Source organism: Neomonachus schauinslandi, chromosome 2, assembly GCF_002201575.2.
Source record: "Neomonachus schauinslandi chromosome 2, ASM220157v2, whole genome shotgun sequence".
NCBI lineage: Eukaryota > Metazoa > Chordata > Mammalia > Carnivora > Phocidae > Neomonachus > Neomonachus schauinslandi.
The window spans coordinates 183,520,284-183,533,792 of record NC_058404.1 but is presented as its reverse complement, the minus strand read 5'-3'; the positions used below and the strand labels follow the sequence as shown (position 1 = coordinate 183,533,792).

The window sequence follows — 13,509 nt, the reverse complement described above, 5'->3', positions numbered from 1 at the left end:
AAGCTTGTAGAATGACTTTCATTTTCTTTATACAATTCTATTTTCCAGATTCTCTACAACAGTCATGTCTTTAGAGTCAGGAAAATATTAGATATTACTTAAATTAGTGTGTTTAGACTAACATTTTTAGAATAGAATTTTTAAAACCAGAAGAAGAAACTAACCAGAAGAAGAAACTAATAAATGTGCCCACATTTATTTTCATGATAAAAACAATGCTTATAAATGTGAATTTCATGAATTCTTTGTGTCATGTTATCCAAGTATAGCCAGCCTAGAAGATTTTAAGGGAAGAACTTAAAAGGGATCCTAAATACAGTGAGTAACTACTGTAGCTAGTAAAGATTTATTTCCCTGAGGTGTTAAATACTTCAGATTTTCTAGGATCTAAACTGTCCAGTTTTATACTATTCAAAGTATTTGAATTTTATTTATTAGTATGGCTTTATGTTGAAACCTTTATGCTATCACTATTAAATAATCTTTACAAGAACCATTAAAATATATACTATCTGTATATTAAATATTTTCAAATACCTGAAGGAGACATCTTTGTTTCTAAAGTACATAACAAAGGGAGTTTTTTTACCTGATATGCAGGAAAAAAAGAAAATGAATTATTAAAATTTTATTTTATCTGAACAGAGTAGAGTAAGCTATGCATTGAGTTTCATAACCTTATTTATGTGGTCAAGTAGCAATTCTGAGAGTATGTTTAAACATGGAATGTAATATATTTTACTCTTCCTAGTTTTATCTTTTCTATTTAAGAGTAAACTCTTAAATGAAACTTTATTTTAAATGGCTACCTTCCCTAAATCTTTAACCCCCTGGCCTTGCCTCATGCTTTCCCATCACACTTTTACCCTGTAATATACTTGGTATAATTTACTGATTCATGCTTCGTGACTCCTCCCCCTGCTAAAATGTAAGCCTTATGGAAGCAGGGGTTTTGTTTGGTTTTTTCCTGTTGTAGCCCCAGCACTTAGAGCCTAGCACGTAGTAGGCATGCAATAATTTTTTTGTTGGATGAGTGGATAAGGCAAGTATGTAGTTAAAAGCAGACTATTTTTTTTTTAAGTTTTTATTAAATTCCAGCTAACATACAGTGTAATATTTGTTTCAGGTATACGATTGAGTGATTCAACACTTCCATACAACACTTGGTGCTCATCACAAGTGCCCTCTTTAATCCCATCCCCTATTTCCCTCGTCCCCCCACCCACTTCCCCTCTGGTAACTATCAGTTCTCTATAGTTAAGAGTCTGTTTCTTGGTTTGCCTCTCTCTTTTTTTCCCCCTCTGATAGTTTGTTTTGTTTCATGAATTCCACATATGAGTGAAATCATATGGTATTTATCTTTCTCTGACTTATTTTGCTTAGCGTAATACTCTCTAGCTCCATCCACGTCATTGAAAATGGCAAATTTCATTTTTTCTTGTGGCTGAGTAATAATCCATTGTATATTTTATATATATATAAAATATATATTTTTTATATATATATATTTATATTGTATATTGTAAATATTGTAAAATATTTATATTGTATACAAAATATTGTATATTTTATATATATATATAAATCTTCTTTACCCTTTCATCAGTGGTGGCCATTTGGGCTCCTTCCGTACACTGCTGGTGGGAATGCAAGCTGGTGCAGCCACTCTGGAAAACAGTATGGAGGTTCCTCAAAAAGTTAAAAATAGAGCTACCCTGCGACCCAGCAATTGCACTAATAGGAATTTACACAAAGAATACAAAAATACTGATTTGAAGGGTTACATGCCCCCTGATGTTTATAGCAGCACTATCAACAATAGCCAAATTATGGAACAAGCAGACAACTTAGACCAGTCTTCGTTTAGCTTCTATGTCAAATGGAGAATGTGGAGCCATTTACTTTACTCGGTCTGTTGGGCATAAATGGATGAAATAAAAATTGTAGTTATGAACAAATGGTTAAAATCATGTCAGTGAACTGAGGGAAGGTTTTTTTATCTTACTTGAACTAGTGAAAATATCTCTTCTTCGCACAGATCTTAAATCTTACCCAGGCACTGAAAGACGGGAAGAGTCCTGTGCAGCTGGTGCAGATGCCGTGTGTGCTTGTGGAGCGCAGTCAGGGTGGAAGTCAGGGTCGGATCGTCCATCTGAGCAGTGCGTTCACCCAGACTGTCCACTGCAGGAAGCCATTCTTTTCCTCCTGGTAGCAGATCTAAGAGTAAAACAAACAAACCGTTTGGCACAATGTCGTTAAAACAATACAGTAATGCAAATCTGCTGTTCAGAGCTCCCATTGCCAAAACCTCAAATAATGTAAGTCTTTTTAAAAGGTTATCTTTTGAATGTAATCAAAAGTTTACAGTTTTTTTTGTCCAAATATTAAATTTCTATTTCAGGGAAGCAGTGATAAATCTTCTATATTGTATTTTTGTAGAAAAATTGTATTTTATGTTGTTGATGTTAGTTTAAAAGGTAATTTCATGGTTTATACGTTCTGAAATGACTGTAACTACTTTAGAATTCCAAGTAGAAAAATAAGGCATTTGTTGACTTTGAATAACTTTTTATATTCTTTTTAAACATTGAGAAGGATGTTCATGTTCACTCTTCTTACATTATAAAAGGCCTTCGAGGGTGAAACTGCTCTTACAAACTTTAATAAGTGGTTAATAGAAAAACAGGTAAGAATAGAGCAATGTTGCCTTAATTGAAAAAGCTGCTATTTTAGAACTTGAATAAGTCCCTAAAGTGACCATTGTTAGGGACCAGAAAGTTATATTTTGGTTGAGTAAAAAGTGACCATTTCATTTTCTGTACTTCAGAATATTTTTGGTCATTTATTTTGTTATAGTAAGGAAACAAATCTAAAGATATTCCCCTTTCTTTAAAAAAAAAAAAATGGAAACACTCAACTGAGACTGGAGGGGACTAACATGAAATTAAGGCAGATCTCCAATATTTTGAAATTCCAAAATAGCATTAAAAGTCCCTTTTGTTTCTTGCATGGGATCAGTTACTTAATGAGTTAGTACTTTAGAGTACTGATCTTACTCACTTTAGTAGTTCAGTTGGTATTAACTTCACTGAAAAGTAAACCATACCTCAAAGGGTATATTGGATTGCATTTTGGGGTTCTAGGGCGTAAGTCCTTAAAAATAACAGTCATATTGTAGGGTACTTGAAATTACCAGTGTTAGTTTAATTAACAGTCAACTTTAAAATATCAGCCCTAACTAACAGGGAACATGACAAAGATAACCGTAAAGTCATTTATAATTTGATTTTGAAAATCAGTATACCAGACATCCTAGGACTTTGTAGCACCTTTAACTCACCAAGTGATTTAAATTGAGACGAGCCCAGTCCAAAGATTTGATTACAAGGAACGAGAAGCTTCATTCTTTTCTTCAGGCCCCAAACAAGTAACATTACCACTCAAACTAAATTGGCAGTTTGAGTTCTGGGCCTTTTGGTTTTTTAGCTTTCTGTCTTGTGACTTTTTTTTTTTAATTAAATATTTTCGTGTAAAAAATATTTCATGAAGGTTAAATTAGGACAGAAGACAGGTCTGCAGATCCCCCTTCCTTCACCTCTTTCTCCTGGTCTCTCTGGATATGGCGAATAAGAACACTGCTGTCTCAGTACACGCCCCCTAGACACCGTGGTCCCCTGCCTCTCCCAACCTCCTGCCGTCTTCATGCTGAGAGCATGGGAAACTGACTGGAAATTCAAAACTCAACTACCATCTTCAGATAAATACTAGTGATTAAAATGTGCCTTTTGAAGATGTGTTCTTAAAGAAATAAGTTGTTACGATGTGAGTACTGCTTTCATAAAATGGTTTTTTTAGTATTTTGAGAATTGCTATATTAATTTTTATAATGGAAAACTTAGTAAATTCCTACTGTTTTATATCCTGAAGTTAAAAATAGTGTGGAACTATTTTTTAAATGGCCTCATCAGGCTAGAAGAGTAAAGTTGAAATATTTAAGATATGATCATAAGTCAGAGTACATTGGTTATATTTTGTAAATTTTCATGAACTTGATTCTTATTTAAATAGTGTGTTAATTTTTTTCAATGAGTATATTTATCGCGTCAAACTTGGTAGACTAATCATTGCTTAAGGTCACGGTTCTCCTGAAGTACGTATATTGAATATTTAGAATATTTGTGAACACATTTATGTTTATGAATGATGCCAAACCACTATTTCCCTCATATGTTAGTGGTATAGTTTAATTCTTTAAAATTCTAAAAGCCATATTTAACTGGAACCTTTATAATTGGAGACATTTTACTTTTGTTTAATTATATGCTTTCTTACTCTCCTCCGAATTTGTCAGCAGTTGGAGGCTGTGGAAAACCTGTGGAAGGTTTTTTGCAGACTTGAAAACAGTTTGAGTCACAATTTTTTTTTTTATTTAAAGTTCTGTACTGATGGAATTAAAGCCTTATTAAAAACAGATAGCGAGTGTTCTTTAATCACATTACATCCGAAATCCTCTTACAGACGCATGAAGAGCTAGGCAGGGTCTTACGTTTGATAGTCCGTCTTTTCTCCCAGGTGCTTGGGCAACGGTACAGAGTTGTGGCAAAGATTGACAAAGTGTCGCTCTAACTCTGCCCAGCCTCTGTTGCAGTTCGTCTAGGGCCAATGACATGTGGGGACGAGTGATTGACGTGACTTCTGGATCTGGCAGTAAAACTCACTGCCTTCACCTGCAGTGGCCGTGATTGACCACCTCTTCTCTTCCTGTTGGCATATATACAAAGAATTCACAGAATGCACACGGCTGGGGCCTGTCGGTCACGGCTTAGGGAACCACCAGGAGCGCGCGCCGACTGACGTGAGCAAGAAACAAGTGCTTGTGTTGAGTCACGGAAGTCTGGAATTTATGTGTTGCTGTAGCATAGTCTGCCCTATTCTGGGCATTATAATAGAAAAATACAAATCATTTTAAAATAAAAAATCACTTTTAGGAGGCGCCATGGTAGCAACAGCAGGTGGTTTTTTAATCTCCCCAAACCCCCAGGTGCTATGTTATAGCAAAAGAAGAAAACACCGTGACACCATCTTCACTAAAATTAGGTGGTAAGTAACCCTGTGAATCCCAGAATCTGAGCAGTTTGGGCTAAAACCATCAATAGCAGTAAGATCACAGGGGAACAGAGGTTTTAGAGGAGTGAGCAGAAGCAAAGTAAGGGGACTAGTGGTGGGGAAACAGACAGGTCTGTTGAGCATTCGGCTGGCAGCTGGGAATAGGAGCCCGCAGAAAGGTACGAGAGTGCTAGGGCGACCTGGTCTGCAGAGTTCTCAGAAGTAGCCCCGGGGAGCACGTGGGCCTGGCCTGAGGGAAATGATGGGTGTGGAGCACACATTGGCAAAGGACGGACTGCGCGGGAACAGGTAAAGGAGAGAAGGTTCGGACACGGATGGAAGAGGGGACCCAAGGAGACCGAATATGGAAAGTACTAACGCGGTACACAGAAAACCACGTTCTCCAACCCTGCGTAGTAACTGCAGCAGAGAGAAGCCTCGAACCACAAAATTAGGAAACCATTCTGGCCCACCTCACCTCCTACACAGGAATCTTATAAAAAGACAGGGAAATCCTTCTCACTTAAACACAACCCACATCTTACACTGTGCTCTAAGAGAAGGATAACGACCTGTATAACATACCCACAGAAAGCAAAGATACCCAAAAACACTTGCAAAGCAGAGGAAATCTGTGATCTAATATTTTTAAAAATTATGAAGAAATTCAAGGAATGATAGAAGCTTAAGAAAGAAGGCTGTAACATCAATATTGGAAAAGCTCAGATTAGATAGCAAGCAACAGGAGGAAATAAAATGAGAGCTGACAGGGCTCAGAGCAAATATTAGAGTTAAAAATACACTTCAGAAATAAACTGGAAGGAATACAAGAGCAAACAGACAACAAATCCACAAAAACCCTACGGCAAACATCATACTGTTGGAAAGTCTCAAGGATCTGTGTTAGTTTTCTATTGCTGCTGTAATAAATGGCCACAAACTTTAGTGACAAAACCAATACAGATCCGTTATGTTAAAAGTTCTGCAGGTTTGAAGTTTGGTGCAGGTTTCACGGGGCTAGAATCACGGGGTGAGCAGGACCGCATTCCTTTCTGGAGGCTCTAGGGGAGAGTCTGTTTTCCTACCATTGCCAGTTTCTAGAGGCCTCACACATTCCTTGACTTGAAGCCCTCTTCCTCCCATCTACAAAGCCAGCGACAAGAGGTTGAATTCTTTTCCTATCACATAGCTCTGACACTGACTTCTGCATCCGTCTTGCATTTTTAAGGACCCTTGTGATTACATTGGGTCCACCCAGATGACCTAGGTTTTCTCCCTATTTTAAGGCCTGCTGATACACAACCTTAATTCCATCAGCAACGTTAACCTCCCTTGGCCATACAACATGTTCACGAGTTCTGGAGAGCAGGACATGGGCATTTCGGGGGCGCTATTATTCTGCCTTCTGTACTTTCCCTCAGAGATCGGTTACGTGGTAAGGATGCCTGCTTTCGTTGCTCTTGCTCAATATTGTACTGGAGAGCCTATAACCAGCGCAGTCAAGGCAGGAAAGAGGCAAAAGGCAGGAGGATCAGAAATTAAGAAATGAAACAAGGAAACAGATTTCCTTGAGTTGGGATCCAATCAAGTTTTATTCATTGCATTTGTTTGTTCCATCTTCTAATCTAGAACAGTTCTTTCACTTTCCCCACAACAGTAACTTTTGGAACATCCTCCCTTCTGAATTTGTGTAATTATTTCCTCTTACTGTTTAGCTTGATCTTCTATTCCCTACATTTTCTATAAACTGGAGGTGAGATCTGAAAGCTTGACTCAGTTCAGGTTAAACATTTTTGACAAGAATATTTCATAGATGACTCTGCACATTTCATACTGCATTTACATCAAGAGTTAGATAAAAGAGATCTCATTTTTATTGAAGAATTCATCATGGTAGGGGAGGAAGTCCCAAAGGAGCCAGAGAGCTATGGCGGTAGGAACTCTGGTCACAAATCAAATCATCTTGTCCGTGTAGAGGGTGGTTAGATTCCCCCCGCCCATTTCTTTGAAAACTTAATTTTTGTCCCATCTTCTTTATCAATGACTTTTTCTAAGTTAGCTCTCTTTTTCGATGATGATGATGATGAAGGATGGATGATAAAGATGAGTTGGTTTTCATTAAGCAAATGTACTAATCTGTCACAATATCAAAAGAATATTGTCATGATTGATACTCATTAAGCCTAAAATCTCAAGAATAAAATTCATAACTTACAACAAAGCTGTATTTCACTTCTGTGAGCTTTCATTCCTTGCTGTGAGCTATTTTGCTATTTACTCGGTGCTTTTCATAGGAAGATCCCTAAATATTAAGTGGGCTCATGGGCTGAACAGTGTAAGTACATAACAAAAATGAATTTATCTAAGCAAACTGCATTATTAATCAGAATCATTTTATTCAGTAAGTTTTTAGCCTGTTTCAAAATCCATGTAAAGAGTTTTTTGAGAAAGTAAATCCTAACCTTTAGAGTTTTTATTCTAACACCAAGTAATGCAATAGATTTGACTTTTGTCGTTTCAAAATACTGTAAACTTACTTATGTTCTAATGTTGCGTATCTTCAATAAATGGAAAGTCTGCCACGATTCTCTTTTGACTAAGAATTTTAAATTGGAATAGACCTGTATTTAAGTACTGGTTCTGCCCCTTATTAGCTCTGTGTCCTTGGACAGAACTTGCAAATCTCCCAAACCAGCTTTCTCGCCACATGTAAAATACACAAGCTAATGGTAACTTCAGAGGTTTGTAACAAGGACATTTAAGACACATTTTGTGAAAAGTGTGAAAAATTCTGGTAGTTAGCGGCGCCTGGGTGGCTCAGTTGGTTAAGCAGCTGCCTTCAGCTCAGGTCATGATCTCTGGGTCCTGGGATCGAGCCCCACGTCGGGCTCCCTGCTCAGCTTGGATCCTGCTTCTCCCTCTCCCTCTGCCTCTCCTCTGCTTGTGTGCTTTCTCTCTCTCTCTGTCAAATAAATAAATAAAATCTTAAAAAAAATTCTGATAGTTATGGATTGGGTTTCTATCCAAGCATCTGCCTGTATGCATTAATGGCATTTTTGGATTTTCGGCTTTAGATGATGAAATAAGGCTATTTCTGTGTTTATGGGTTTGGATTATTGCATAAAGAGCGTATGTGCATGTGCAAATATATGGATTTGAAAAACATCTTTCCTGGAGCATTGGCCACAGATTTGGAATCAAAAGGCTATCTTCAAGCTCTCCGGGGTATGTGAGAGGGAAAGGCACCTGAGGTCACTGGATGAAAGTAAGCGATTTCTCCAAACCTGATCCTCTGAGAAACTAAATGACATCTCAAAAGGTATTTGTTTCAAATCCTGACGCCAAGTTCCAGCCAGTGAAATGCTCACGTGGCCGTTGATGGCTGTACTTCTGCCTGTGGGTTTTTTAGACCTAAAAATTGAAAGCATGTGAAATCAAAAAGAAGCAGCGAGTCTACTCTGTATACAAAGAGGTGTTCATTTTTCCTTTGACTCCGAGAAGCCTGGGCTGCTCCTTGGCTCTGTTACACAGTTCCCACCTGACAGTTCAGGCTTCTGAAACTACGGAGGCTTGCGGAAAGAGTGGGAAAAGCAGATAGCCCTGCCTTTCCCAAGAGTCAGACAGTCGTCCACACATTCAAGGCTGATCCCTTGGCTGCCAGGGAACTGGTTTAACCGGATTCAGAGATGCTCATGCCTGAATGCCTGTCAGGACAAATACGATGGCCTTTTATCTCAGTGGGGCTTTGGGAACCAATCCAGAAAGCTGTTCTATCCTTCAAGTGCTTGTTTTAAATTGCACTACTTAAAGGTAATCAGGAACTGTATTTAAACCAAGGTACTGGTTTAAACCAAGGTCGCCACTGCCCTAGCATAGGTTATTTTTGTTTTTTTTTTAAGATGTTTATTTATTAGAGAGAGAGAGAGAGAGCATAAGCAGGGGGAGGGGCAGAGGGAGAGGGAGAAGCAGGCTCCCGGCTGAGCAGGGAGCGCAATGCCGAGCTGATCCCAGGACCCTGAGATCATGACCTGAGCTGAAGGCAGACGCTTAACCGACTGAGCCCCCTAGGCGCCCCCCAGCATAGTTTCTAAGCGAGTTAACATCTATAGCTACACTTGCTATCCGTGCTGCGCGAGAGGAGTTGGAAATGCCGAATTCCCGGAATCACTAGCTAAAATGCTGCTCGTTTTTCTGGATGGCATCCCCCTTGATATGTTTCAAGGGTAAATATGAAGTTTCAAACATCTGTGGTTCAGAGAGGGCAAGTTTCATTGTTGATACAGAAATTTAGCATAATCTGTAGAAGAATGCAGTTAAAAAAAAAAAAAGAAAAAGCCTTTTGTCTCGGACTTGGAAACGTGTTTCATATGTAAATGCTTAGCGTGACCTCATTGTTACATTATAACAAAGTAGTCAGATGCACATGCTTTCTTATAATGAGTACACTTAGATTTAAGATAAGTAAGGTTGAAAGGTAGCAGAATAGGCCACTCCCAAATATGTCACTTTGGCATAAGGATGATCTTGAGCTGAAGGCAATTGAGAGGATGCAGATCTAAGAGCCTTCTGCCTTCCCCCTATATTTGCCTAAAAGCAGGACATAATGTAAAGATGCCACCCCCTCCCTCCCCCACACACACCTACAAGGACAGAACTTAATCAATGCAGACAATTCTAGACCCTTACCATTGTTTCCGCATATCCTTGCTTCCCCCCAGTTTGGGAAGCTCAAAGTCCTTTTCCTTTGTTTTGTCATGTCTCTAAAAATACACTGTTCTTTTGTGAAGGCGCTAAGCCCCATTTCTAACCAGCCCTTTGAGATACTCATCTCTAAGCTCCCCTGTGTATGCTAGACACACCTGCTAATGAACTTCCGCTTGCTTTTTCTCTTGTTAATCTGTCTTTTGTTAGTCTAATGTATGGGGCCTCAGCCAGAGAACCCAAGATGGGTAGAAGAAAAAGATTTTTTTCCTTCCCCTCCAAGGTCAACTAGATTCTAGTGGAGGTTCTATTCATAATTCGGAGTGGTATTTGAGTTTCCCATGCATGTATGTATGTGTGTACGTGTGAGTGTTTATCTAACAGCGCTACCACTTATAAAGTCCTTACTTTGCCATGGGCTGTGTGGAGTGTTTTTCATGCTGGACATCTTCTAATTGCCCATCCAGATCAGCTTTCCACTTTTCCCCTCCTGCTCTGTGCTCTGGCAGGCTGACCTCCATGGACGCCGTCAACAGGCACCCCCACATCTCATCTCTGTTGGTTTTTGCCAGTAGGAACCACTGACAGATGAAAGCTCTGGGGTCCGAAGGGGGAGAGTGAGGTTGGAGTATTTACCCCCAAGCTTCTTCCCTGTGGGCTTGTCATGGTTGACCGAGGTCCTGTGCTGAAGGTCATGGCTCTTGTACGCCTGCCCCTTCCATGTCTTCCCTCGGCCCTGGAGACCCAGGGTGGGAACGGCACTCTGCTGCTAATAGCCCTAAGAGAATGCACAGTCCCTGGGGAGCTGAACAGACCTTAGCCCCTAAGCTGGTGAACAGCCCCCTTATAAAACACCGCTCCACTTCCGCACTGGAGCATGTCCTCTGTTTCCTGCCAGGATCCTGAATGTCCCACACATGATCTCATTCCATTCTTCTGGCAAGCAGGAAGATTTATATTGTTACCCCATAGTATGCCAGAGAAAGTCTCGGAGATGTTAAACAGCCTGTCTGAACTTACACAATTCGTTTGTAGGTGACGGGGCAGGATTCGAAGGAAGGTCTGTGTGACTCAGTCGTGCTGCCTGCCCCTCACCCAGCTGCACGATATTGCATTACCACTGTGGTCCCAACCTTTTCCCTTTGTCTTCTTTCTGTAAAGAACGCTTTGTAGACCCCCTTGATTGTCGTAAAATGAAGTCATACATAATAGATCTACCTCAAGGCCTAATTTTAAATAAAATACATAAATTTTTTTTCTTTCGTTCTTTTCTTTTTTTAAGTAGGCTCCACACCCAGTGCAGAGTCCAACATGGGACTTGAATTCACGACCCTGAGATCGAGACCTGAGCTGAAATCAAGAGTCGGACGCCTAACCAACTGAGCCACCGAGGCACCCCTGTAAAATATTTTAAAATAAGAGGACAGTTACTCTTATTTTAAACACATATGAAAACATGTGTTTCATATGTAAATGCTTAGCATGACCTCATTGTTACATTGTAACAAAGTTAGATGCACATGCTTTCTTAATAATGAGTACACTTAGATTTAAGATAAGTAAGACAAAACTGAACTTTTTACTTATACAGGACATTTTTTTTAAGACTTTATTTATGTGAGACAGAGTGTGTGAGAGAAAGAGAGCATGAGTGGAGGGTGGGGGTGGGGGTAGGGGCAGAGGGAGAGGAAGAAGCAGGCTCTCCGCTGTGCAGGACCCCGATGCGGGACTCAATCCCAGAACCCTGGGATCAGGGCCCAAGCCGAAGGCAGGCGCCCGACCGACTGAGCCACCCAGGTGCCCCTATATAGGACATTTTAAAATCAGAGCTAATTAGGAGATTCGTGTAGGATCACTCCTAAGCTGGACTCAATTTTTTTGCTCAAAAATATTCACTCTATCCCTCCACCTCCAAGGCAGGAGAATACTTTTATTTTTCCAACCCTTGATTTTTGGGCTTGCCAATGTGGCCTGCTTTGACCAAGTGGCATAATAGCAGGCAAGACTGGAATAAGGCTTGAAAGGTGCTGTGCAGTGGGACTTGCCCTCTTGTACCTCTGCCCTGATCGTGAGAGGAGCTCCTCCCAGCTATCTGCTGGCCCTGCAGCCTGGGCCCATGGTGAGACACGTGGGGCAGACCTGAGCCCGACCCAAGTGCGGAGCCAAGCGCAGCAGACTGAGTCTGAAACAGAACCGCCCAGCTGAGACCAGCCTAGATCGGCCAACCCCCAGCCAACCCAAGATGCATGGGGGAGAATGACTGCTCTTTTAGCCACTTTGCTTTGGACTGGCTTGTTCCCCAGAAGTTGCTGACAGATATAATATGATGACTGTAACAGCTATAAAGGCAGGTACAGAGGGATTGTTTGGGGGGCACTCAGATAACATGAGCCATGTGGCTATTGTTCATGCGAGTTTTCCACAAGGGTGAACGATTCTTTTTTTCTATCTGGACAAAAGCAAAGTATAATTTCCCCCTTGATATGCACAGCAGTTGCATTCCTGGCATATTCAGGTATGTTAAAATGGTACAAAAATATTTTGTGTTTGTGTAAATCAAAGTTAGATTCTAGGTTCAAGTAAGTAGCAATATATTATTTGCCTACATACATGTCTTTCCAGATTCTAAAAAAAAGTTGTGCAAGACTTAGTGGCATGGGACTGTCCCAACTGTTACAAATCATTTGGGACCTAACCTTCCAAATTCCAGTAGGGCTCCCCCAAACCCTGTGACGACCAAAAACACCTCTGCACATTTCCAAAATGCTCCCTGGGAGGTGGCATGGCCCTTGTTGGAATCACTAGATGAAGAGACTCAGTGGTCCCTTCTGAGTCTGATTTTAGTTGTCATTTAATCAGTAAATATGTATTAAATGTCTGTTATGTGTTAGTACTGTGGATAGAAGAATATACAACCATTGCTGTCAAAGGGCTTACAGCGTAGAGGGAAACACAAGCCAGCAATCAGACAATTTTAATGTGGAGTAATCATTAAAACCACTGAGGTACATTCGGGCTGCTGCAGGAGCACCTAGGAGGAGCACCCAACCTAATCTTGGGGGCTCGGGGCTAAATAAAATCCTAAAAAAACCAAAACACGCAAGTAGCTTAAATAGATGAGGGTTTATTCTCACATAAAAGAACTGTAGTCAAACCAGTTCCTCCTATCTTTTTGCCTTCTTTCTCTCGGTTACCTCAAGGTCCAAGGTGGCTGCTGGAGCTTCAGTCATCACAACTGCATTCCACCAGAAGGAAGGCAAAGGGGCAAAGAATAAGGAGATAAATCTCCCAGTGGAGTCAGTTCCTTTAAGGGTCTTACAGGGGACGTCTTCGTAGTCTGGGGCTGGGATTGACTGATGGTGGGGTACAGTCGGGCTCCCCTGAAAGCAGGCAACGCCACGGGGCTGGTCATACACCAAAGCTCCCTGTGCATCAGGCTGAAGATCGACTCTGGCTGCAAGGACATCTCTGCCTCGGCTCTACCCTTGCCCTTTCCAGCTCCCCTCACTTCTTTACAGGGTTTTTCCTTCCAAAGGCCACTTGCAAAAGAATTTACATCCCAGGGTCTGCGTGCAGGAACTCCATGTTCATTTTTAGCCTAAATCTGCCTTCTTATAATCTCACCTGGGATCTGGAATACATGGAATTCTCTTCCTTATAGTGGCTCCCTCAAACATTTGAGCACAGCCATAAAACAATAGT

The 13,509-nt window shown here is 40.6% G+C and overlaps 1 protein-coding gene across 3 annotated transcripts in view; it reads left to right on the top strand.

Annotated features, from left to right (window-relative positions):
- The window catches only part of PI4K2B (phosphatidylinositol 4-kinase type 2 beta), a 29,723-nt gene extending 25,259 nt beyond the window's left edge, over positions 1 to 4,464 (top strand). For 2 of the 3 annotated variants that reach the window (XM_021679412.1, XM_021679411.1), the window contains exon 10: positions 2,039 to 4,464. In XM_021679412.1, the coding sequence (XP_021535087.1) occupies positions 2,039 to 2,212 (174 nt within the window). In that variant the 3' untranslated portion in view covers positions 2,213 to 4,464. The remainder of the gene's footprint in view (positions 1 to 2,038) is intronic. The other variant, XR_002479777.1, reaches the window with a different exon arrangement.
- Positions 4,465 to 13,509: the final 9,045 nt, after the last annotated feature.